Source organism: Ischnura elegans, chromosome 7, assembly GCF_921293095.1.
Source record: "Ischnura elegans chromosome 7, ioIscEleg1.1, whole genome shotgun sequence".
NCBI lineage: Eukaryota > Metazoa > Arthropoda > Insecta > Odonata > Coenagrionidae > Ischnura > Ischnura elegans.
This window is the reverse complement of record NC_060252.1, coordinates 38,612,524-38,639,490: the sequence shown is the minus strand read 5'-3', so window position 1 is coordinate 38,639,490 and position 26,967 is coordinate 38,612,524. Positions and strand designations below refer to the sequence as shown.

At 36.7% G+C, this 26,967-nt stretch overlaps 1 protein-coding gene across 4 annotated transcripts; it reads left to right on the top strand.

Moving 5' to 3' along the window:
* Window positions 1–871: 871 nt before the first annotated feature.
* LOC124162944 (cholinephosphotransferase 1) lies at window positions 872–24,532 on the top strand. 4 transcript variants are annotated; one of them, XM_046539705.1, is made up of 11 exons: window positions 872–1,253; window positions 1,344–1,491; window positions 1,578–1,700; window positions 1,790–1,893; window positions 5,439–5,570; window positions 6,340–6,471; window positions 6,825–6,956; window positions 7,496–7,654; window positions 12,543–12,668; window positions 15,275–15,455; window positions 24,085–24,532. In XM_046539705.1, the coding sequence occupies exons 1-11, from the start codon at window positions 1,017–1,019 to the stop codon at window positions 24,207–24,209; spliced, it is 1,599 nt and encodes a 532-aa protein (XP_046395661.1). In that variant the 5' UTR covers window positions 872–1,016; the 3' UTR covers window positions 24,210–24,532. The 4 variants fall into 4 exon arrangements, with proteins under 4 accessions (XP_046395661.1, XP_046395659.1, XP_046395660.1 ...); XM_046539703.1 differs by lacking the exons at window positions 5,439–5,570; window positions 6,340–6,471 and having other exon boundaries at window positions 873–1,253; XM_046539704.1 differs by lacking the exons at window positions 5,439–5,570; window positions 6,825–6,956 and having other exon boundaries at window positions 873–1,253.
* The last annotated feature ends 2,435 nt before the right edge of the window (window positions 24,533–26,967 follow it).

The following is a 26,967-nucleotide window of genomic DNA, read 5'->3' as shown; positions in this document are numbered from 1 at the left end:
GCTTAGAGGTTAACTTCCCCCTAGTAACGCGTCACACAGGAAGAATCGTTCTTCTAGGAACGTCTTTTGATAGAATACGGCCCTAAGTGTGACGGTAAATACGTTTGAGTGGATGTCGTACTATATTAACGCCTTGAAATGTTCGCAAAATAATTTTATGAGATAATGTTGCTTAATTTAAATTTAAGTGTTCAATGCTAGTAATGGAAGCATTTTTTTTAATGTTATACTTTTATATTTTATGCATGTATTGTAACAGAAATTGTATTATTGTAACATTTCTGTTTTCACTCATAAACATGTCCTCCAAAGGGAATTTTTTGGTTCGGTAGTTAAATTTTTTACCCCCCACCCCACTCTGTACCTAATTTGTGCAGTGATATTTGCCAATAAAAATGCTCACTGAGAACAATCGCGTAAACTGAGGACATTGCGATTCACTCCAGGTTTCCTCCATGATTGCTCTTCAAATGTATATTATATGAGCAACCTACGTATTATTGACATTGTCTTTCCAATAAATAAGTATGGTGAAAATAATGCTAAAATTGATTTGAGTGTCTGTACTCAATGAAAAATTAACGCAGAAATATTTCGATTCTCACGCTTATCGTTTCCATGGCCTTGATTTTAATATAAAACATATAAATTAAAAGTTTAGTTACTGGTTGCATTCTCGGGACTTAATAATAATTTACAGTTACTAATAGTCATGATTTGAATTTATCAAATTCTGATGGAATACTATGGGTATTTTAAAAGGTTATTTTTTTGTATATATATATTTACCGACTCTATTCGAATTTTAAAAAGTCGCGCGAAAACATAATATAACAAAAGCATAGCGCGTCACGCCATTCGCCAGGTGGCGTGATAAAGAATTCCAGCGCATTCAGCCATATTATGGGCAGTTGTCAAGATCGTTTGTGTAGTTTGTGTATACGTTTCAAGAACATTTTTGGCGTTATGTAAATTGTACTTAGTGCCACTAAAATTAGACATCAGAAGGTTTCACAATGTTTTTCAGCAAAGGAAAGATACTATCTCCGGGTCAGCTGAGACGTTTGGGTGAACATGAATACCATTGTTCAAGTGATAGTTTATTAGATCCATGGTTAAATCCCTGGTGGAGTTGGCTGGTTACCAAAGTACCTCTGTCAGTCGCACCTAATACCATCACCATCGTTGGTCTAGCTGTGAATATTTTGACCACACTCATCTTAATTTTCTACAGCCCCGATGCCAAAGCCGAGGTGACTGTGATTTATGTATCGGAATTTGTGCTTTTGGATCTCCTTTGTGTCGTTCAGCTTCATATTGTGATTCGTTCTATATTTTTTTAGGCTCCCCGATGGGCTTTCTTTGTATGTGCCTTAGGCCTTTTCATTTATCAAAGCCTGGATGCTATTGATGGAAAACAGGCGAGGAGAACTGGTACGTCATCTCCCTTAGGGGAGCTATTTGATCACGGTTGCGACTCAATATCAACAGGTAAGATATTCTGAATGCCAGAATTAATTCCATTCGGTGATTACTGCGTAATCAAAATGTCATGACGTCATCTGTATTTGTTTCAGTGTTTGTTGCTGTATCTGCTTGCATATCAGTACAGTTGGGATATTATCCCACATGGATGTTTTTCCAATGCTTTTGTGCTATGGCCCTCTTTTATTGTGCACATTGGCAAACCTATGTTTCAGGTAAATATTAAAGTAAACAAATGGTCAGGAACAATTCATTCATCAAATGTTTTTGTACCTCACACTGGTTTTGCTTGTTTTTATTTTAGGAAAGTTGAGGTTTGGGAAAGTAGATGTAACGGAAGCCCAAATTACAATTATCTTCATCCATCTGATATCGGCAGTATTTGGCTCCAGCATTTGGAGTACGAAGGTAATAATCAAGTAGTGAGCCTAATCATTTTCAGTGAATTTATTCCTTAGTCATTTCATTTTATAGCGTGATTTATCTGGCGTTAAACACTTCTTTGTGTTATCATTTGGTATTGCATTCCTTTTCTGTTTCCATTAAGCAATTCAATGTTAGCGAATTGATTTGTCGGTTTGAATTTGAATATGTTCTTCGCAATGTACTTAAAAGCTCAACTTTATGGCAAATGTTAAGAACTGGGCTTTTTTCTTTTCTTGGAATCTGAAATTGCACAGTTTCTGGCTGCAAATCTAGCATTGAGCTCATTCAATGAGAAGAAAGGTATATCCAATTTGGTGATATTGTAATGTGATTGCCTGAAAAAAGCTTGTAAATGTAGATGATCTATTCCTGCCTTATCTTTTCAATATAGTGTTTTCTTGCTTGCATATGGTTAAAACTAATTAGTTTCAGGATTTGTGGTGGACATCTGAATTCAGTTTTTGACTGTATTCAGCCGTCAAAATATTGTATAAATTATGAAATGACCCTATCTTACAAATAACCTTTTTTTATTTTAGCTGAAGTTTAGTGCAGTGATTGATTTATCCTTAATTTTAATCTATTATGGGCCTCTGTAAAACTTATGAATTTAGGTACCTATTGTTCCTCAATGGCCATCATTTTATGGATATGGTTGATCGATTTTATGCTGCTATTTCTTGATTAGCCTTTTTTATTGCCAGGAAATCATAAATTTACTGAGCAGGTGATGGCATTGCCTATTTGGGAATTTCAAATGATACAATTCATCACTGAAAAACCCATTGATGAGCCATGATCAAATTCAAAATTTCATGTGGTTATTTAGCTTCACTGAAACTTGTTATGATGAGCTTGTTCTCTTTGCATTGCATTTTGGCAATATTCTGGCAGTGTAAAGGTTAATCATTGGGAGATGATTTGTGTGATAATTTGAGCAGTTGTGATAAAACCCAGAGAGGATATTATGTTTCTCATTTTTCAGAGCATATAAAAAATTGTAAGGATACAATTTATACCTATAACTTGTCGGTAGTTGTAATTTTTAGAAACTTAAATAACATATTTAGACTAAAAATTAATGCCTTTGCACTTTAATGTTTAGAGGAAGCATGATACTTGAATTTTCATTGTCTCATTTCTGCTCATCATGCTATATTTTTGTACATTACACATTTTTGGCGAGGAAGATTTCTCACGTTTAACTTCTGGTAAGATTGTCCATGACTCCTTCCAATATTATAATAAGCCTGTCAAAATTTTGGAAGGAGACATGGAAGATCTTATCTGGTCTGAAGCGAGAAATTTACTGCCATTGTTCAGTGGAAAAAAACGAGGCTTTACGTCATTACGCTATCTTCTGTATGAAAATGGCGTAACCATGAGCGAGTAGGGTGAGGCGATAGATCCTCCCCAAAGCCTCAGAGAAATGTAAAAAAATATTTGAAGCCAGTCTAGTTTTGACTTATAATAACTGCATATGCTTGAAGTTGAATTTTTAATGCCAAAATGATGTAAAATTTACTTCCAGGCATGCCATTTTTCAAAATGTTTCCCTGACCCCCATTGCCTGTGGGGGCATCCCATCCCCACCCCCCTCCCCCAAAGCATATTCCTAGTTACGCCACTGCTCTATGAAATTGTCATCTTTAGGAAATTAAGGATAGGGTCACAACTCAAAAGTTTTGAGTATAAAAGAGTAAAGCAGATTAGTAGGTTCCAAGAAGAGCTTACCTGATTCGAATGTGTGGTGTAGTTAAAATTTGATAATGGTGGTATGAAAGAGCTCTCCCGATTTGAAGTTAAGAAATCGTGGTTGCCTTAAATCTGTTTTCTTGTCAGTCTATGCATGTTGCAATGGCCATTTTAAAATGAGGCTTTGGTATCTGAAGTTCATGACAAGCTAGATTTATCATTTCATTGCTAGGGGTTAATTGTTTTTCTACATGATTCCTGATGCATTTTAGTTTACCCATGTTAAACAACTTCCAGTCAGTCATACGGGCAATATACAACTACTTTTACATTGTCCTGAAATTTGCCTATGTGTAACTTCTATGCTGGAAAGAGATAATGAACACTTGATGCATCCCAATGCAAGGGGAGGAGGATGATGTTATCCCATCCAGAGTGGTTGATGAGTTGAGTTGTTGGATGGGTAGCGTGGGGATAAGCCTTTTCCAGGTGAAAATTCACTCCTCTCATTAGCCAGCCCTTTTTTTTGGCAATGAATTAGGTACATGGTAAAGGATTCCAATAACTCAAGTCATAAGAAATATCTTCACAATCAATTGAGTCGTTTTCCCTCATAGACGTTAGGTTTTCCCATAACTCATTATATAATTGAGAAACAATATTGTTTCATACCTTGAATTAGAAGTGTGGGAAAGGAAAAGGCATTGATGAACTTGACTCTTGACCCTCAGTCAAAAGACATTGTCGTTCATTCTATTCTGCTTGGGATATTTTTTACCCCTCCCGAATCTTTGGGGCATCAGACAACTGATATAATCGGTTTGAAAAGTTTCATGCTGAAATTGTTTCAGATGATAGCTGAGGGTTTTGAGGTATTGTTTACAAGGATTGTGCTACCTAAGTAGTAACACTATTCTATTTCATCCATATGAACACTTTTATTTTTGTTTAATTTCTCTCCATATTTATCCCTTTTCTTGAGTATTATATTCACTGATCCTGGGAGAAGATACTAGAGCGCAGTCAACTGCAAAGAATCATTTAAGCCTGCACGTAGGCTCTCATTAGTGACTTTTCATGCCTTATTTGTCATTTTGTCCTTATATGTAAATGGAGAGTTTAGCCTGAGAAATGAATTAGCTATATTCTGCTTTCACAAATTTCATGTATCCTAAAAACCATTTTTCAAAGTGTCCGATCTTCATTATCAACTGTATATTACCAATGCACTAAAGGCATAAGTTAGGAGTGTAATCATTTGCTGGCATTCTACAGGGCAACTGGAAAAAAAGACCGCAGGGAACTTACCATTAGCATCAATTCCAAATATTAATTGTCATAGGAACTATTGCACATATGTATTTGTAATCTCCTAAACTTCAGCTTTGAGTTAATACTAATATTTTGTCGTGAAAATTGATTGTTTTTAGAATCCTATATTTATCTGGCAATATACTCATGCTTACATCTACTAAAATTGATGTGTGACTGGAACGTTGAAAGCACGTAGGGATTGATTAGTTGATGAGTGGCCATAAGTCAAGCGTTAGGTGAAATACAGAAGTTAGGAAATGGTGAAGAACTTTGCATTCTTGATATCTAATCCTGTCTTACCTTGTCAGGGTAGTCCTGGTATATCTAGTTTAATTTAAATGGTAGCCTATGCAAAGTGGGAGTGCAAAAGAATGCACTTGCGCACATTTTTTACCTATCATTGTCAAATTTTGAAGCACTCTATGTTTAAGGTTGCTGATTCAGTATAATCCAGACTGATAAGGTAGCACCTTTTTTTGTGTTCCAATTTAAATTCCCTGTGTATTTTCTTTTGGCAGATTCCTTATTTAATGGTGGAAATTAAGTTACCTATGGCTGTTTTTACATTTTCGTGTGCTGCAGTTGCATTTTACAATGGTTTTAATGTGATTATAAATGGTGGTGTCGGAAAGAATGGCTCCACCGTGGCTGTAAGTGGTTAAAGTGTTTTTACTATGCTTAATTTGCCTTACTAACAATTTTACCATTCCTAGACCTTCATTGATCTAGGTCTCAGGCAGTTCCACAGCATCATATGAAACCCTTTTCAGAGGCTACTTCTCTTCCTTGCTTTCGTTTCCTGGACTGTGCCCATACATGTTTTAATACATTTTCAGAGGTGCTATGATAGATGTCTCAAAACGAAGCTTGAATTGGGAAAATTGTTGTGTAGAGGTCTATTCTGAAGTGGTGTGAAATTCTTGGTTGGTGCACTCATGCGAGAGGGACTTTCCATATCCTCCCAGAAGGAAAATATAGGTGGACTTGTGCATGCTCAAGTTCACTAACATGTGAATTTCATTGCATGCCTCCACCTTCCTACGGAATGAACTTCTGTTTCAGTGAAATCGTCTGACTACAACCTTCTCTTGGGGATGAAGAAGAGTTTGGCAACGTTATCTTGCTTACGTGTTTAGTTTTTCTCCCAAAAGTCATTATGCATATGTATGACAGTTAAAGGAAGTGTTCGAGATGATTGTCCTAAGGGTGTTCTGGCTGGTTTTCATGGTAACCTGTTTTAATATGCATCACAGGAATGAATTCATGATCGTTAATAGGAGCATGCAGTGGTCTATAGCTTTCTATTCAATTATGGGAATTTTTTGTGTGTCTGTAGTAATAATTTCCATGGCAAATCAATGTTCCATAGTTCTTGAAGATAGCTGACTAAATTACATGTGATTTGTTTCTCTCCAATAGATACCGTACACAACAGTGCACTTGTCACAAGCTGTATGCGCTGTGTTTTTCATTGGGTATGCCCACATATTTTTGACATTTTGCCAAACAATTCACACAGGTGGAGTTGGAAAAAATGGCTCCACGGTGGCAGTAAGTTGACCTATAGTTTGACACTAGGAATGGATCAAGTGAAGTCTTCCTTCAAAGAACGCTCTGCTTTAGAATTTGCATGACTGCAGTGTTTAAATCTGTAGGCTTTGTGCACCTCTCTTGGGAGTAGATATTGTTTCAAATTTTTCTGATCGGTGGTGTTCTTGGAGGTGGTGCTGAGAGTCTTCAGTTGGTTCTTCGTAATCATTGTTAGTCTTGAGCATTAACATGTGAAGAATCTTTTATCACACTGTATAACCCACTTCTCTTTCCTATCCACTTAAGCATTGGTTCGCCCTCAATTCCGTCTCTTTTGAGAAAGCTTCATGATTATTTCCGTCTGTTTCAAGCAGCTTCCATTTTTTGATGTGGAAATGAAATTGATACCAATGTGTGTGGCACTATTGGTTGCGCTTCTACTTGCCCAGTCAAACGTAGTGGTCATTTTCACGGGTGGAGTAGGAAAAAATGGGTCTACCGTTGCCGTAAGTCTAACTAAAACTTGTTTAAACTTTTTATGCTTTCATTTCTTACTGCTAATGTGTATTCATGCTAAAGAGGTAACTATGGCCTTTTCATTTTTTTTAAGATCTGCATTGCATAATGCCTTTTGTTGGTTGGTGGCTAATTGTATTTTTTGCTGTCAGTTTCTTTTGAGTATCTTTTTGCATGCCTGAGTGAACTGGTTCATGTTCAACCTCTATTTTATTTTTCACAATGGCCTTTGTCCTTCTCAGTTGTCAAACACTTCACCAATGGTCGGTGGTTAGGTCTTTCTGTTAACAGTATCGGAATTTTTCTAATGCATGAATCATTTTACTCTGCCTGTTTTCATAACTTTTTCTTAACCATTAACACTTTCCCTCTTTTTATAACTTGCCCAATTGTTTGTTGGTTTTTCGTATTTGTTTGCTACTGTTTTTGTTGAATTTTATTTATGAAGCTAAATTAGTTTGAATGGCAATTATTTCCATAATCAATTTACTGGCAATTTTACTATGAAGAGTTTTTAACTCTTTTTCAGGGCACCAGTGTTCTCTCTCCAGTTATACCATTTGGACTAGTTATTGTTCCTGCTTACATAATATATCGGAAAAGTATTGAAGGTGTATATGAAAATAACCCGGTTTTGTACATACTTGCTTTTGGCTTGGTCACATCTAAAGTTACCAATCGTTTAGTGGTAAGTATGATGATGAAATTTGTGAAAGTACTACCTATTTTGAAGGATATATATTCAAAGATTTTATGTATTTGCGATAGGACTCCTGAGTTGAATTAAGTGAACAGCTCAATGCTTGAATCCAGTGAGGCAGATGTTGGGCTTCTCTTGCAGCCCTTGGTAATTCGCTCTTGCAATCTGTAGCAATTTTACTTCCAATTGCTGTTTTGTAGGATATTGATTTTTCCTTAACACATTGCGCACGGGGGTAAGCTAATGTTTAGAATATAACTTTACCCAATCAAACGTTATGATGCATCGATTCATTATGAATAACGAACAACAACTGAAAACGTACAAACAAATACGCATTGTACACTTTAAAATTGTTTAGGTTGACGCGCCTAAATGACGAGAATCTTCGTCATCTGTCCGGAATGTTCGGGAACAAAATGACGAGAATTCTCGCCATCCGTACGGAACATGTTAACAGTAGAAAACTTGGAATAATTTTTTGAAGTATCAAGTTTTGGAGTAATTTTTTATCAAGTTCATACCCTTAGTAAAGATATCTTTGGGAATTCAACAAGATTGACCCCCTTATTCTCTTGCTTATCACTGTTTTTTTTTACTTTTATGCTTATTGGTAAATTCTGTGAGGTATTTAGTTCAGTGGCAGCTCGTGTCCTTTGATGGAAATGAAGTTCTGGCATGACTCTCTTTGTGGTACAGCATTTGCCTGTTTTCTCCTACTCATTCCCTCACCAGTAGAGACCAATTGAATAAGGGACATGCAGTAATATTTTTTCCAATTTCAGTCTGTTATGAGGATATACTATGTTTTGTCAGCTTAATTAAAATCAATGAGTACTACATGTAACTGATGTGTAATGCAGCTGACATAATTACTTACATTTCCTCTCAAATCAAATCACCATCGAGTAGCTTGAACTGAAAGATGAATTTCACTTTGGTTATTACTAAGATTTAGGCCTTTCATACAAAAGTAGTCATGTACCCACTCACAGGGATGAAATCCTGAAGAAATGCATACAGCTGAATACTCTGGTTGGTAGAGCACCAGATCAATACTTTTATTTCTGCTGCTATCAGAATTATTGGACATCGAAGCAGTGGCGGATACAGAAAAAACTCAAGGCAAGGGGGTGGGGGTGCAAAGGATATCTTGAGCTACCTATACTTTTATCACCGTTTAGAAAAAATAATCAAGTCACCTGCAACGTTTAAGAAAGTTTTATTAAAACTGATTTTACACTTATACATATGATATAAAAAAACTACAATTGTGGTCCTGCAATGTGGACGGCCCTGCTAGGGGGTAATGCAGCCCTCATATGTATCTGCCACTGCATCGAAGTCTAATGTAGGAACAGGATCGGTACAGAAACGGAGACATTTCTATCAGATAAACTTAAACATAAATCCAGACGAAAGGCGATGTTTTTTGCATCAATGAATTTCCTTACCTTAATTAGAACTATCCATTAAATTTTCGAAGTCTACTGTAGGAGTAGGTTTATCACTTTGAATGAAGTCCTTTTTATCTTCGAGGATAGCAGTATTCCAAATAGTGGGTGGAGTTTCCAGTAAACTGAAAAATAATGACATGAAGTGACGGTAGTTGCAGCTGAAAAGGTGCACTAATAGGGTGGTTTCCTATTATTTTTTTATTGCCTAAATCGAAAGATTATTACTCCTGGAGTACGTATTTCATGCTTTTAGATTTTTAAATGACAATATCTATTTTTCGCGATTAAATGAAAAGTGAAAAATTTCAAGCGCGCGAAAACGCGACGCATAAGTATGAATGCCGGGAAATCTCTCCGTACGTCGTATTTCTGGTTCCCCCTCCCGCCCGGTGAGGTGACCTTGAGGCGAGGCTTAGCGCTGATACGTCGCAGGCTGCTAGCGGGTAGCTGAGTACCCTGCTGGCTGGTAGCGCTTGGCTTAAATAAGGATTATTAATATCTTATCAACGAGGAAAACTTTCCGACCTTAGCCAGTTTTAATAAGTAATTATTAAGACATGTTTCCCTGAGCTCTGCGCCTCATGCATGCATTGGTAACCTCAGACGATGTATAACTCCTATCTTCTCCTATAGAAACTAGGTCCCTGTGACGTCACTTGGAGTGGCATCGCATGGGCGCCAATCTGGTCCTTTTCAAATGAGGATAAAAATGGACCATTGTCATTCGTTTAAACCGGCATTTCTAAAACGAAATAATTTGTATATTATGAATACACTAATGGTGGGTAACGAATCGCAATTATTGCCTTTTGTTTTCTTTGATGAAGGAAACTACCCTATTATGAAGCAGTGAGTGGAAGTATGCATACAGGCTGCCAAAGCTCAGGCGATGCTAGTGAAAGTGTGAAATTGAGGAGCAGTTCATGCGCAAGTGAAGAGCTACAAAAAGCACGTCATGATGTAGCCCTGGCAATCAACAACACTTGGCCTAGGTTGCGGTTTGTTCCACTCTTAAAGTGCCTTAGCTGGTCTGTTTTACACTTTAGGTGGCTCTGAACTTCTGAAGGTGGGGCCTGGAGCGAGCATAAAATGCCTAGTTTGATACATAGCTCCAAATTCCCCAGCATTTACATGGAATGTTTGGAACGAATGCAACATATCATTTGCACTCATTGAGAAATTGCGCACATTTCCTATGCTATTATCACGGCTACAATGCACTGGTAAGATAAATAACTGGGCATTGTTAAGGTTTTAACTGAGAAAGACATAGTAAGTCGATTCAGTACATAATAATGGAGAAGAAAACAGAAATACAGGCATCCCCCGAGTTACGTATGTCTCGACTTACGTAAATCCGTACTTACGTAAGCGATAACCGTATTTCAAATGATTACGTTAATTTTCGAATGCGAGCGCGAAGAAGTAGATGTTCGCTCGTACAACCTATGGTAGAAAAAATATCGAATAGTTATAGAGTTTTTTATGTGCTAAAAATAACAAAGTGACCCATTTTTGTCATTCCTCGAAGGAAATTTCATTAATTTCTGTAGAAAAATCGCTTATAAATCCCAAGTCAGCAATCAACGTGAAAATTTGCAGTTCTAGCGATGGATGTGGTGGCGTATGTGGTTGCGCTCATTCCTGTACGATACAACTTGTTATACAGCAATCTCTGAAGCGCCAACGCAAAGGTTCAACTTACGTAAATTTCGACTTACGCATAGTCTGCCGGAACGCATCTCTTACGTAACTCGGGGGATGCCTGTACCGTATATCTCCAAATATAGTCCCCCCCCTAATTTTGAGGCTTCAGTTTCGAGAAAAGTTAGATAAATGTGTTTGAATATAGTCCCCCCTTTACTTTTACCACAGGCATTTTTGGAAAAAAAGGGGGGACTATATTCCGACATATACGGTAAGTGTTCATGATGATAAGCAAAGGCTTTCATTTTCTCTGAACAAAAGAGAAATATGTACAATGGTGCCCTGAAAGATAATTTTTCCCTATAGTATTTATAAACAAATGTGTACCAAAAAGTCTTTAGCAACCAGAGTCAAACAGCCCCCTTGTTCTGAAATCTCGGTCTGTTATGCAGATGTGCTTGAAGCACTCATACGAGAAGAAATGAAACGGACCAGCATTGAGGGATCTTGGATTCATCCCCTAGAATTTCTTGACTATTAAACTCAGAGAAACTAATTACCATGTACTTTGTACCAAAATTTTAAGGCGTAAGTAGGAATTACTTCTCCATTTGCTGATGGAGTTTGTTGCTGCCAATACATATAATACTCGAGGTTGTTGCTTTTAGGGTCATCGTTTGTTCTGCAAAAAAATAATGTTTTTTTTATGCCTTGCTGTAGTGAATACCCATCTATATACAGCATCAATAGGTAAATATTTCAATATTTTTATTAATACTTATGATGTCAATATTGATCAGTATTTTGATGGGGACTATATTTTAATGTTTTCGAAACCTGGAAAATACCTATGTAAAGAGTTATATTTTGGGTTATTAGGAAAAGGCTGCTTGTAAGTAAGATTCGTTTAAGTATGGGTTACTTACTTCCATTTTCTGCTTCATTTTTTCAAAGCCATATGGGAGCTTGGGCGGATGACCCTCCTGTAAAAGGAATTGAAACCATAATACAGTAGATTCCGTTTAATGGGTCCACCGGTTACTTGGGGCAGATCTTGAAGAACAGAACCCAATAGAGGAATATCCCAGAGTTTTCTCCGCTTGATTGGGACAGCATGCCACTTTATTGGGCCATGAGTCGGCGACATAGACTCTATACTCGCGACGAAATTAAAATATTTTGTTTTCAGAATAATATTTTTTTTTATAATTTCCTCCTTTGATTTACTCTTACTTTTCAGAAATGTTCCTATTTTTGCCCTATTTTGAAAGTTATTGTTGTTATAATATCCGCTAGAGGATAGGACTTAGTAAAAGATATTCATTCAGCGTCGCCCGTGGCTCTGAAAAATATTTTTAACAAAAATGTAATAATTCTTAAAAATGATAATAAAGTACCTAAACTCGCTGATTTATCAGTCAAATTAATAGTTTAATAAACTAATGTTGCATTATAAACATTCTATAGTCTTCTTTCTATCATTTCAACGTTTGTTTATGCCCATATACTGGATAGTTCGCCTAATTGGGGCAGCCACTTAGTTGGGGAAAAGTGCACAAGTCCCGATATGTCCCAATTAACCGGAATCTACTGTATATCTTGTTTAGATTAGTTCACTCCTCTTAACCTTTGGAAAAAATTTATTTTCATAAGTATGCTGAATGTTGACATTTGTAAAGTAGATGACAAAAAAGTTAATTTCGCACATTAAATGTGTCTCTTGGCAAATTGTTATTTCAAATTGTATTGATGCCATTTATTTTTCCTTTCAGGTTGCACACATGACTAAAAACGAAATGGAGTATCTGGATTCAGCTCTCTTGGGTCCCTCAATGTTGTTTCTCAATCAGTATTTCAACTTTTACATTGCTGAGTACAATGTGCTGTGGTTATGCTTGGTGAGTGATACTGCCTGCAGTAGGCTTTTCAATCTAAAATTTTCGCTTGTTTTTATCCCCCAGTATTTTTTAGTTATTCAGTGTTTTTGGACTTAAGGTTGGTTTGGTATGTGAGGGTGTAGATAACATTGCATTAACCTCTCCTTGCAGAGAATGTAGTGAATTGTCCTCCATAGTTAAGTTTTGTGTGGATACATATGTTCGCACGTTCCCTGCCGTGGACTTTTAGACGAATTCGCCCATTGCGCTGACCTGTTTTTCTTTTTTCTTTTGTTTTAATTCTTGGATCCTTTCCATTTAAGTTTTCGTGTGCATTCGGCTACGCACGCCACGTTGGTCACATCATATTAGCTGAAGTTGCTGTGACCGATGGCGTGCTATGAGTGGCCAGAAGAAAGGCTCATCCTTCGGTCGTAATGACCAAAGAATGAGTCTTTCGCATGGAGACAAAGTACATGTTTTGGTCATTAACTCTTTGCGTGCCATGGGCGTAATATTACGTCCATCTATTTTATTGACTTTGTTTACGTGAAGCTCTAGTATTTCGCCCATGGTACTTTACCAGTTTACTGCTTAGTGGTTCTGTTATTTCAAAAATCAACTGCTCGATGGAAAAAGAGTTCTTTCAATGTCTTGAGGACGAAAAGTCCTCTGTAGCTACCGGCACCCTTATCTCAGCCTACTTTGTGTGAAAATTCTTTGGAGGAAAGAACCATTCGTTGAGGGTGCAGTGACCATTTTTGTCATCCAGGATTTTGAATTATTTGCTTGGAACAATGCTTTTGTATGATATCCATGGTTTAAATAGTTGAAATTGAGCGTAATAAAAAAATATCATGCATTTTATAGCGGTGCATCATTTGTTGCAACTTTATTTTTCAAAAACAGTAGGCTTTCGTTATTAAAATATATATTTAAATGTTAGCAATAAATGTTATTCAACTCATTCATAAAGAAGAGCAAAGTCCATTTTTATTGAAATCCACATCGATATAAATATATTTTTGATGCTAATTTTTTTAAATTGTGAATTTAGTAAAAATGGCTGGATTTTTCAGTAGGGCTTTAAAATTAGTGGCCGGCACTCAATGTGTTAAGAGCGAAGCGTTGCTGAACGTTTTAATTAGGCTGCAACGCAAAGATACAATTGATACTGAAGTTCAATTGATACTTTTCATCAAAATCATGTACTGTGACAGTGTTAAGTCATTGGATAATGTAATTTAAGTTAGACCAGTATTTTTCTCCCAGACTATCTTTGTCATACTGATATGCATTCAGAATTTTGCATGGGGAAAATGGAAGATGCACTTTGCCTCTGAAATGTCACATGAATTTGAACCCAAAGATGGTCTATGGCTCTGTGCTAAACCCACTGTGCCACATTGCAGTTATCTTGATAGTAGTTATGTAAATTACATTTTCCTCAAGACCAAATTCTAATGATTTTAGATTTTTAAGAAATTTTAAAGAAATGAATTTCATTCAATTGACTTCTTGGAAAGCTTTGTTTCTCTCAGGATATATGGCTATTTATTTGAAAATTTTGGTATGGAAAACCAAGTATAAATTTCTGATTTAGGTTTTCATGGTGTTCAGGTTTGTGTTAGGGTAGGTTTATGAGTTCTGCGTAGTCATTTTGATGGTGACGTTTCACCTACTGTGCTGTAGGCGTCCTCTGGCTAGACTGGAGTCTGAGACAAAGCAGACAGAACCCAGAAATCAACCCTACTATGGACCAAGTATAAATACCATTTATACAGGATCATTCGTAGGTTGCAATATGGAGGTACATAAACAACCTGATTGGCTGTCCTTTCCATTCTGTTCTGCCTCCTTATGCCACCTCAGACAACTGTTCATTGCACATCCAGAGTGAGACATAGACGTCGCTTGAGGAGGGCGGGTGCCAATCATTTTCTAGTGGAGCAGTTGACCCATGTGCATTGTGGCTTAATATGTATATGTGCTTGTCCCTTCAATGATGTTATAAACATGTTACACTGTGCAGATTTCTGTCTTTGGTATAAGCACATATTTTGCTCTGAAGTAAGTTTTTTGTTTAGTTCATGAAATGAAATTTATTCCATTTTCTGGGTACCTCTAAGAACAACAAATACTTGAAATAACATGACATTTTGAGTTAATATTAGGTAAAATCAACTCTGAATAACTTTCTGTAAAGTATGTAATGAAGAACAGGCATCATTTCATACTCTTGCGGTAATGGTGACATAGAGTAAAAATAAATAATTTGACTAATGATGCAGCAATTATTTATAACATTTTTCTTAAAATATTCCATATTTGCACAAGTTTTTATACAGCTTGGAGTATCATTCCATACAATGGTAGATCTGTCGACAAACGATTCATGGTAAATTGTAGTTCTATGCGGCGGAAAGTAAAGGTTAGATGGTTCACTCCGGGTTATTGTGGATCCTATTGCAGGCCCATACTGAAAGGGATGAAGTAAATATTTGGGTGTTTTGTTTTTGAAGAGATAAAATAGAAAGATAAACAGGAGGCATTCATGTGTGATTTGATGGTAATTATTGCTCTTGAGAGTATGCTCTGATTTGATTGTCATGCTTTTTCCATTGTAGATATGGACGACTTTCGACCTGCTGAAGTACTCATCCCAAGTTTGCCTGGAGATATGCGACCACCTGAAAATCGACTTGTTTAAGATGCCAGCCAATGTGAACGTTCGCAGTTCCACGCGTGCATACTCCTCCCAAACCTCAAGTTCCTCGTTCTCATCCCCAGGCTCAGGTCACAAGAATGGTATGAACCTGTCCTCAGCTTCTACAAAGGTGGCCACTCGTAGCAAAACGCGAGATCAAAGGCATAGACCTCAGTAATGATTGTAATCCTAGTCTTAACTTAAATTAATTGGAATGTTTATTTGAACTGTTCATGTTGTCAAGGTGATTGTCTCTTGGCCCTGTGCATTCAAATCTGAACTTAATATGATGATGTAGTGTAGTTCACGTCCTCCCGTTTTTGTAAGGAATGGCCGACATGATTTGAGTCAGGAATATTGACACTTATTTTTTTTTTCTATGCCCGGACCTTTTGAAAGAAAGGATGTTGAGTTTCTTATATTTGAAGGCTTTTTCCTCCTGTGGTTTTTTTTTAAATTATTTATATTTTATCTGGAAAAGTCTGTTTCTATTCTTCTATTTTTAATGCTAGTTGAAATGCATGTGGCACTATGTGGTGCTCTTTATTTTTGTACTCCCTTTCCTAAACCTCATGCCTCGGAAGAATGCCAGTGGTAGAGTTGATCCTAATACCATTAAGGGCTTACACTTCCTCTGGTGACTTTGATGGTGAAGGGTTTACACGCTGCCCTATTTAATTAATCAGTATCTAATCATACCATTATGTGTTACGTCAAATTACGCTTCTTCGATCCTATCACCCTGAATGCCTCATTATTAGTTTTCCATTTTTTTTTCATTTGTTCGATCCATCAGCTCTCATTCTCAATTTTTTTATCCAAGTGCTTGGTGATAATAAGATTGTTGTTTATGTTTGATTTTGTAATAACTAAGATTTTTGCTCTGGGAAGCAAATTATGTAAATATTCAATAAAAGCTATTTATTTTATTGAATGAAGTTGAGGTTTTTGAGATGTGTAATCTCATTGTAATTAGTACTATATAATGTTTTGCATATTTGTGGATGTAGACTCATCCAATGTGTCAGGCATTGAAAGAATTTTATACCATTGTGAGAACATTTGAAATATTTTTGAAAAGGTAGTGTTTTTACTCATTAAAAACATTTAAAAGGCTAGCTTCATTTCTCAGCTTATGATTTTGAAGTGGTAGATCATTTGTGTCATTTTAGAGGAGATATTTGATTTGTCTTCATCATCAATTAACTGCAAAGTATCTTTGTACATAGATATAGTTGTTTCATTTTAGCTGATTTATGACATTTTAACCATCAAGGCTGTAGACTAACTTGTATAAGCTGTCTTAAAACCATTGGCAAAGCATTGTAATTGGGAAATAAGTATCTATGGTTTCTTTTGTGATACCTTTATGCTAAACGGTCCTAGTTTCTTCCTGCTACTTTCACTGACATTCCTATTTCAAGAGTTGATGTAATAAAGGGATTGCTGTAGAATTTCCATTATTACCTTGTTGTAAGAGCATAAATATGTAATGTAATGAGAGTTTTTTTGTTGCAGTATTCTTGTACACTTCTTGCCAAAATGCTCAAGGTGTTACTACCATGCCTTAATATGTCAGATCTATATCTATCTAGTGGGTTTGAAACTTATTGAATATCCCAAGGAGAATCCCCTGTAAAATCAAATGCTGGCTAATCATATATTTATCCCCCTCCTTTGACTTTGTGTTGTAACTTACAATGCTCATATTTTTGTTACGCCTACTTATGAGGAGTGTTACGTAATTAGTCAATAAGTTTTAAAACTGGAATTGTTTTGTTATGATTTTTGCTTAAAAAGTGATTTGGTGGATTCAGAGTGTAAAGAAAACAGATGAAATACACTAAGAATGAAAGAAACACTTGATGGTGCTATCATTTCCTCTTTCTTTATCTCCTATTCAAGGTTACTAATTAATTAATAACTCCGGGTTTAGTATTTAAACGGTGCTTTTTGACAAGAGGTGGGCTTATGTTAACTCTTTTGTTTACTTTCCGTAAGTGCTTCCGGAAAAACTATCCTTGCTCTTGCTTTTTCATGATTTTAGTGGGTATCTATTAAGCTTAGCACTTATTAACATGCCTTTTATTTTTTTAGCATGCCAACAATTTTGTCAGGTTAATTGAAGTGTAATGTCAAATTTTTCTCGTCTCATAGATACAATGATTTCTCTTTTACCATGCACTCCTATGTGAGAGACAAGTCTCAAATAGGTGCCAAATTCTGGGAAATAATGTTTTGATTAAAAATTGAGATGTACGTATGTAATTTTCTATGAGAAGATTGATATTTGATGGTTGCCTATTACTGTAAGGCAACAGTAGGTGGCAGCTGAATTCACTTTTTTGAGGACAGCTGTTTATTACCTCCTCCAAAATGAGCTACTAAAAACAGTTCATTGTAACGACTTTACCAGCAGCAACTTTGTGTGTAGTGACACCCACGGGTGCAAAGTTATATTCGCCAAGGATGGAGTTCACCGTGAAAAAATCATTTGGCATTGCTTTGGCTCGGTGGTGCAACTGGCAGCATTCCTGGCCCTCAATCGAGAGATTTGGGTTCGAATCACGGCTAAGCCAAATGATTTTTTCACCGCAAATTTTGTCCTTCGAGCTGCATAAGTTTATACATTGGGCACATTAAGGGGGAGTGAGGACTCAAAGAGTGCTACCAAAGCAGCTGTTGAATGTACCCCTGTTGAATGCGACCACTACATAGCGGCTTCGTGTAAGCACTGTTAGTTCTATGCTGCCAATGCTATGTTGTGTGATTATTCAAAATCTCATCCATAGCACTCAAATGACTTTTCCCATTCAGGGAGGCTGAGAAAATGCTATGTAGTAGTAGTTCCTACGTTTAGTGAGACTTTTGAGCACTCACACCCTCTGAATTAAGCCTTAGAGGTGATGAAAATTACCGTATTTGACTGCATATAAGACACACCTTTTTTCTGAAATGATGCCTTTAAAAAATCACCTGCATTTTAAATGTGAAAATTCCACCTCCATGGGTTAATGTCCAATGCTGACTCCATTATATTTACTAATATATATTTACAATTCAACTGAAGAATGTTATCATTGCCGCTGTTATCATTAAGCTCATTGCTATTATGTTACGTTATTTATTTTTTATTCATTGTGTCACATATTACTATTGTTTTACTTGCTTCTGTGATATGGAAGTGTTGGAAGCGAGATGTTGAACATGCTTGCTATTTTATACAATCAAGCTCGTTCGATATTTGGTTCTGATTCATGCACATAGTATAAAATCTAATAGAACCTAACTTTAGCTGTTGGGGTGCTGCACCTTTCTTTTTTCTTGTGCGTGCCTTGCAGAAATGAGGGTGCATCTCACATGCCGTCAAATACTATACTTGCCTATAGGGTTAGGATTTATTCATGTAGATTGAAAAAAATACTTGCAATTTTTTTGCAGTATTAAAATTTATTACGACCTAGGTTTCTATGTTCCTACATCATCTTCAGGGTAGTAACAATACAGTGACATTGAAACCTTGATTTTATAACTTTGAAAAATTGCAAGTAAATACCTGTGTGACATAACCTCTATATTTTGGTATTGAATGATGGAGAATAAGTTGCATAACAGATTAAATGCAGGAGATAGTGCGTAGTGCTCATGTTTTGTGTAAAACTAACTTAAGTCTACTCAACTAGTTTAGCCCATTATTAAGGAATTTTCAGCGTTTCGGGTGATGAAAATTATCATTTGGACGGCATGTAAGATAACCTTTTTTCCGAAATAATGGCTCAAGAAATCACCTGCGTCTTTTATGTGAAGTTTCGACCTCCGTGGGTTAATTTTCAATACTGACTCCATTATATTTACTAATACATATTTATAGTTCAAATAGATTAAATACTGGGGAAAATGCATTGGGTTCATGTTTTGTGTAAAACTAACTTGTCTATTCAACTAGTTCTGTCCATCACTAAGGAATTTCTTACTGTCCTTTCTTGGGGTTTCATAACTTCATGGGGTATATGACATCATTATTTCTATAAAACATTTTAGGCCATTTAATGGAATGTATGAATTAATGGTGATGCTGTAATAGTGTTCTGAAGAGTTTTACAGTCTTAATGGAAAATTATGTATGTATGTATGATTTCAAAAACTTCACTTGTTTTATGTCGTAAGCTTTTATGTACATATATCATTGAAATTTCATCTATAGGTGCTTCAGCCTTATTATTTCCAATGTAATGACTCCTTAGATGGTGACATAATGTCTCTAAGTTTCATTTTTCTACTTTCAAAAGATGTGAAAAAATGTGTGGAGCACCTATTCAAACAGTAAATAATAGTGCTGAAAAATGTTTTCGATTTCATGTGGTGTGAAAAGTGTGATTTTAAACAACTGTCCAAAAGGAAGAGTATTTTTTTTTCAGCTCATGCGTGTGTATGTTAGAATTTTCGGCCACAACTACCAAACAGATGTACCGATTTAAATTTGTCGAACTATCATTTGAATTTTCGTTCGTGGGAGACTGGCATTGGCTATATTTTATTGAGTTCTCACTCCTGGTTTGGACCAGAAATATCAGGTAGCAGCTGAATTACTGCACAGATTTTAAGGAGCATATTATTCAAAGCACTAAGTGACTTTGTAGATGTGTAAGTTACTCACTCCAAGGGTGAAATTGGCCATGAAAACGTACATCATTTGGTTTAGCTTTGAGCTCTGTCCTTCTGATTGCTCATCAGGTATGCTACCAGTTACTCTGCCAAGCCATCTTCTTCCATTTTCCAATTTCGGAAGGGTTTACTGTGACATAGAGACTTTGTTTGGTAAACTTCGTCCTATGTTCTTCATTTTTGGTTACTACCGTGTCGTTTCCGGTGGCAAAGACAACAGTTTTACTGACACTATTGCCAGCATCTTCAGGTCGAACATGCTGGTTCACAATTTTTGCCATCGTTACATAGTTCTTGCTGCTGCTCTCCCATTGGTCTGCTTGAGTATTCTCCTCCAATGGGTAGGTATCTTGATGGTATCCATCATTGCGATTGTAATTGCTTGGACAAACAATTTTTAATGCGATGATTGGTACTATTTAGATGCCCATCAGAGGAGATAACTCAAGCATACCTTACAGATATTACAGCAAGTCAACTTAAGTATTGCAAATTCTGAACTTGAAAATTAGTGATCACTTATAATTATGCGGACTCCATTAAGTTGCTTTGAGGACCAAATGTGGGTTTTCCCTATCTTCTACGGCTCAACTTTGTGGAAGTTCTAATAATAAAATGAAAAATTTTGTTTTATTCCTTCAATTTATTTAAAGGTATGGCTAGTTTTGATGCAGCGATGTCATCATCAGATACAAAGAATCGAATCCGAGGCTTGGCTCTTTTATGCGATCCAGGCAATGGGGTGGAAGGAGGTTGGTGGAAGGGATTGACACTTCTAGGTGTGGTTAAGAGAGGAAAGTAGCTGAACAGGAAATAACCTTTCTCCCCTTCCTGTAGCCTCATTAACCATTGTAGAAAAAAGTGTTAACCAGTAATTCTCCCCAGCCCCACTCCCATGGACACTCTCACCGCTACCTTAGTCACCAACAAGCCGGCAAAACCCAAACCCTGCCTACAGTCCAGCCGGGGAGAGTTGTCTGATGGAAGTTTGAAAGGAAGGGAGGAGAACCTTGCGTCAGCACGGTTTGCAGCCAATCGCTGTCCCCTAATCGCACCTCACACCCTCCCCTAGTCATACAACATTGTCACATGCATATGAAGTACAGAAATAAGTCTGAGCCACCAAAACAAGCCTTTCTTAAAATCACCAAGGCAGGGGATTCTTAAATCGAAACTTGAAGCATTTACGTGGTGGAAGGGCTCCATATTAATAATGAAAAACACTTTGTTACTTCCACAAAATTAAGAATTTTGTGTAAGTAACAAAGTGTTTTTCATTGTTAACAGGGGATTCTTAATTTGGGTCCTTCACGCTCGTCCTCCCTTCTGGCTCCTTTCTTCACGGAGCTCTTTTGTTTACATGTGAGGTGGGCGTTTCCCTTTTTTACCTGGCAACCTACCCCAGACTAGACTATGCTAAAAGTCATCAGACAACTCTCGGCGGCCGGACTGCACAGTCTTCCTTACCACCCCCTCCTGTCCTGCCCACACCTACGGTCCGGCCACCGAGAGTTGTCTGATGACAGGCAAAAAGGGTAGGGGGCAAGGTTGCCAGGTAAGAAAGGGAAATCGTGCGAAAGATCCACAGAGAAAAAATCATTCGCCTTGACCGGGATTCGAACCCGGATCCCCCGATTTCCGGTCGAGTGCTTTAGCCAGTTAAGCTACCGAGGCGTCATTCTTCCCTGTGGATATTTGCGGACAACACCTTGTCCGGTAGTATCCAGTAAAATCGGGGGATCCGAGTTCGAATCCCAGTCAAGGCGAATGATTTTTTCTCTGTGTATCTTTCGCACGATTGTGCATTGCGGGTGACTCCCGTAAAAGTTATCACCGTGGCTAGTCCCGGTATACTTTAAAACAAGAAAGGGAAATGCACTCCTCACATTTAAACAAAAGGCTTCCGAGAAGAAAGGAGCTGGAACGTGAAGGACCCAAAGGAAGAATCCTTTGTTTAAGCGATTCGAAGAAAGGGCTTATTTTGGTGGCTCAGGCTTGCTTCAGTGCTTCATATGCATTTGACAACGTTGTATGACTAGGCGAGGTTGTGAGGTGCGTTTGGGGGACAGCAAATGGCTGCAAACCATGCTGGCGCAGGGTTCTCCACCCCTCCTTTTGAACTGTCATCGGACAACTCTCGCCGGCAGGATTGTAGAAGTGTCAGCCCCTTCAACCAGCCTTCTTCCTCCCCCATAACCTGGATCGTATAAAGGAACCAAGCCTTGGATTTGAATCTTGTATCTGACGATGACACTGCTGTATCGAAATGAGTCATACTTTTAAATAAATCAGTATAATAAAAAATTTTTTTCTTCATTTTATTACCAAATTTAGGTTGCCGAACTGTGCAGTATATAACAGGAGTGGGCTTTAGAAAGCTTATCCATGTTTTGCTTCATTGATGGGATTAAAATAGGCTCAGTTGTTGAAGCCAAAATCCTTGACTACTCAAATTCCCCATTATCAATTTTCACTGCATAGACTTAAATCAGTATTCAGTCAGAAAAATTATTATTGCTTCGTGATATTCCATACTTCAATGCAAATTTTCATATAGCATGTAGGTAGGTACTTTTTACACTGGATAGAGCTCTTTCAACGTGATTTTCAGTGAGTGCCATATCTAATTCATGTGGCTGTGGCAAGATTGTTGCATTATAAAATTTTCAAACTGTAGATGTTTTAATTTTGCCTAAAACTCATTGTACATTTATTGTCTTCTTCTTTCCTTCAATTATTGTGTTGCTCCAAAGCTTTTTGTTTGCCAGATGAAATATGTAATGTAAGCTGCTACCTACTTATTGAAAGCTTCATGAGTCCTATTCTATCTTATAATATTACCAAGAATGTTTTTATCTTATTTTAGGTTCTGAATTTACATTATGGCAAAGTAGCTGACCATTTCCCTCATATTTGATGAAAAATATTGGATTTAAAAACTAGTAAAGAGGGCTACCAAATGATTAGTAAATGTAAGTTCCAAAATGCAACCTTATCAATTTCCATATTTAGTGGTAGTTTATTTTAACTCGGCATGCAATGTGTAAGCGTAATAGGTTTCTTCCTGTTTTGTCTTTCAAACTGTTGTAAGACAAGAATGACTATGTCTATGTCTCTCCAGATGTGTTCTTCTTTTTTTATGCTCCTATCCATACTTGATGTCGAGGAGAATTTTTATACCGTACACCAGACATGTTGAGCATGCTAGCATGAATTTGAAGCTTTTGCCAATGGAAAGTGTTGCCGTCTTTAATTTCATTTGAAAATTTTCGTGTGTAAAATCTTTCGTTTCAAAGTTACATTACCAAGGAATTACCTTTTAGGTATCTAAGTTAAATTTCTGTAACAAAGTGTTTTTTTGTAATTTTAGAGAGTGTAGAATATGATTCATAAGTATTGCTCCAGAGTTAAGGATTTAAAATTTGAGCTAGAGCACTACATTCCCACATGTTTCCAGTCCAGTCAAGGAAAACACTGGACAATGCTCCCATGCTGGAAAACAAATTTTCAGTGAACGTATGAATATCTACAACAGATGAAATGTATTTCATGCATCAATTTGTTGTGGTGGATTTTCCGTGAAGTCTTTTTCAGTAGGGAATAAGATAATGGTACATTTTATGTATGCATATTTATGGCGATAAAATTTCTGTTACCGGTTTTAAGTTAGGTAAAGGATAAGTTAGGTTTAAGTTTAAGACTTACTTCCAATCTCATTTTGAGTATAGATTACGCTTGAGTGTAACAGACTTTCCATTTATTGACTAGTCCAAAGCTGCGGGATTTAAATTTTTAATGAAAGGGTGAATTTTCAGGTCAGGAGCAAAAGGAATTATGAAATAGTCTACAATAATTGTCGGCTTGCAGGGCAAAACATTATTTTTGCTTTGCATGGTTACTTAGGAAGCATAGTTGATCCTATTTAAATCAATGTCTTCTTTCTCATTCTAATTATCTGTTTTACTCAGAATTTGGTATATTATGATGCATATTTATTAAATATTAGCCATTTGCTTGAAGTATATACTTCAAAATTATGTTTTGCCTGTGCTATTTTCTCAACAGAGGGCTTGAGGAGGGAAGACAGTGTGCCTCTTCTTGAAGGAGATTGGGATGATAAACATTCTGAGGAAGAAGAAAATAGTGAATTACAAAACATTTCCCTCGTTGATAGTGGAGTGAGTGAATAAACTGATAAAGAAGTGGTTGAAATGTAAAGATATGGATCAGTGCAATTGCTCGGAAGCAAAACAAATCAAGAGGTAGCAGTGTGTTAAAGAGCTGTTATAAATCATCAGATCACCTATTTGTTTTAAAATATTATTATAGTTTATTTGAAGTCCAGTGATATTGACCATCAATTATTTATTTTTTCATCCATTTTATATTCATACCGGTAAATATTTATTGTTTCTTGAGAAAGTTTTTTTTTTTGAGAGGATGATGGTTTCGAGGTATTGCTAGATTATATTATTACCCTGTTATATCAATAAAGATATATGCTTGAAAGATATTAATGACATGTCATACTTTGACTACAATTCAGAGGTATCTATAAACTTTCTTCATTTCCCAATATGTTCTGCCATCTTTTCAGTCAGTGCCTTGTGATTGATGTTCTTTCCTCGGTTTAACATTTCTTTAATTTCATTTTGTGGTTGAGAAACATCTTTAATCTCACTATCTCATTTCTTTCCTCAGGTCTTGCTTAATTCCTTCAACTCTTTTTTTGCAGCACTATCTCAGACATGACAATAATTAGTAATTAACCTAATAATCATTATTGTGGCTGTCTCATTCAACTATCAGCAGTATACTCTTGGTGAGGCTAGAAGAAGTTTCTGTGTCACTGAAAAATATGTAATACGCTGGCATCACGAGTGAGTATATTCTCGAGGAATGCTGTAGACTTTATCTTGGATCCTCTCCTCAAAAATTGATCTTTTTTTTCCTATGGAGGCAATTTCCTAAGCACAATTTTAGCATTCCTCAATAATATTTTCTTAGACTTCTTGATGTGTATTCCCCACTGGTGGATCCATACGTCATCTTAATGCAATTGCTTAGTAGTCTAGTCTTTCCTGGATAAGAATTAATCCTACTTACAAATCATATTACTCTCATCAATGAAAATACCTATATGCTAAGTGGAACCTTGCATTTGTGTAAGTGATAAATCCAGAGTCCAGGTGGTGGCATACAAAAGGAATTGTGCATTGGAAATTACTTCCATGGCAGAAAAAATATCAATTTTTGAGGAGAGGATCCAAAGAAAAGTCTTCAGCATTCCTCGAAAATATTTTCTGACTCACGTATGGTGCTGAAATACTGCATACTATTCTGAGACATGTCATAAAAAACGGTGCATAATAGGGTGGTTTCCTAAAATTTTTTATTGCCTTAATCGAAAGATTATTACTCCTGGAGTATGTATTTCACGCTTTTAGATTTTGAAATGACGATATCTATTTTTCGCAATTAAATGAAAAGTGAAAATTTTCGAGCGTGCGAAAATGCGACGGCTAAGTATGAATGCTGGGAAAACTCCGTGTGACGTGGTTCTATGGTTACCGCTGCCGCAAGTGAGGTGACCTTGGGGCAAGGCTTTGAGCGCTGATACGATGCAGGATGCTAGCAGGTAGCAGAGTACCCTGCTAGCAGGTAGCGCTTGGCTTAAATAAGGATTATTAATACCTTATCAAATGAAGGAAACTTTCCAACCTTAGTTAGTTTTAATAGGTGATTATTGAGACATGTTGTAAGGGTGCGGGTTCTTGCCCTTGGTGTCGGGAAGCGAATAATCACACACAAGTATTTAAAGTTTTTGATCCAAAGTTTATTTCCATTCAAAGACCCAATATCCAAGCCAATGCAATGAATATACATAAAGTAATGATGAATTTGTGCGTCCAGAATAGCCAAAATTTAGAACATTACCAAAGTCTCGGGAAGGAGAGGAGCTGCTGGTGATGGCACGGGTGAATAGCGAGGCGCTTAGGTCGCACAGGCCATACGGCCCGTGCTTCGACTCCAACTGTGAGTTACTGAGTGAGTTCCTGAGTGCGTCAGAGTGCCAATAGCATCTCCACCGTGCCATTATATAGGGAAGTGGAACCAGGATGTTTTCGTCCAAGAGGAAGGGGTAAGGAAGGGGAAGAGGAAGGTTAGGCGTTCTTGAAAGTGAAAAGGTGCAAATCCCAAGGCATAGTTTGGCTGGCTATTCTGAGACGTCACACAACAACATATTTATGCATATTTTGGAAATGGAAATCTTCCATTTCCGGATCACTACAATGTTTCCCTGAGCTCTGTGCCTCATGCATGCATTGGTAATCTCAAACAATGTAAAACTCCTATCTACTCGTATAGAAACTAGGTCCCTGTGACGTCACGTGGAGTGGCATCGCTTGGGCGCCAATCTGGCCTTTTTCAAATGAGGATAAAATTGACCATTGCCATTCGTCTAAACCGCTATTTCTAAGACCAAATAATTTGTATATAATGAATACACTAATGGTGGGTAACGAATCGCAATTAATGCCTTTCGTTTTCTTTGATGAAGGAAACTACCCTATTTCTAAAAAAATTTCAAGCAGCAGGCAGTATCCATTGTAGGTTTTTTAAAGGCTTGAAATACAGTGTTCTTCTCCCAGGTGAATTAGACCATGAGGAAGGTGTTTTGCTTGAAACTGAATAATCTAGTCTTTATTGATGAAAATCCTTTTTTGGTAATTAATTTTTTTATGGAAAATAAAAAAGAAATATTGTAAGGTTCACTGTTATATTTTTAAAAAACCTCCCAGAAAATAGTTGATCAAGCATAGGGTGTGTTTAAAAAAAATATATTAGCGGTCCATGGTGCTATTTTAAATATTATAGTCAACATAAAAAATTTTATTATTACTAAGTAAAGCCTGAAGATATCAGTTAGATTTTTTTATTTTCTTC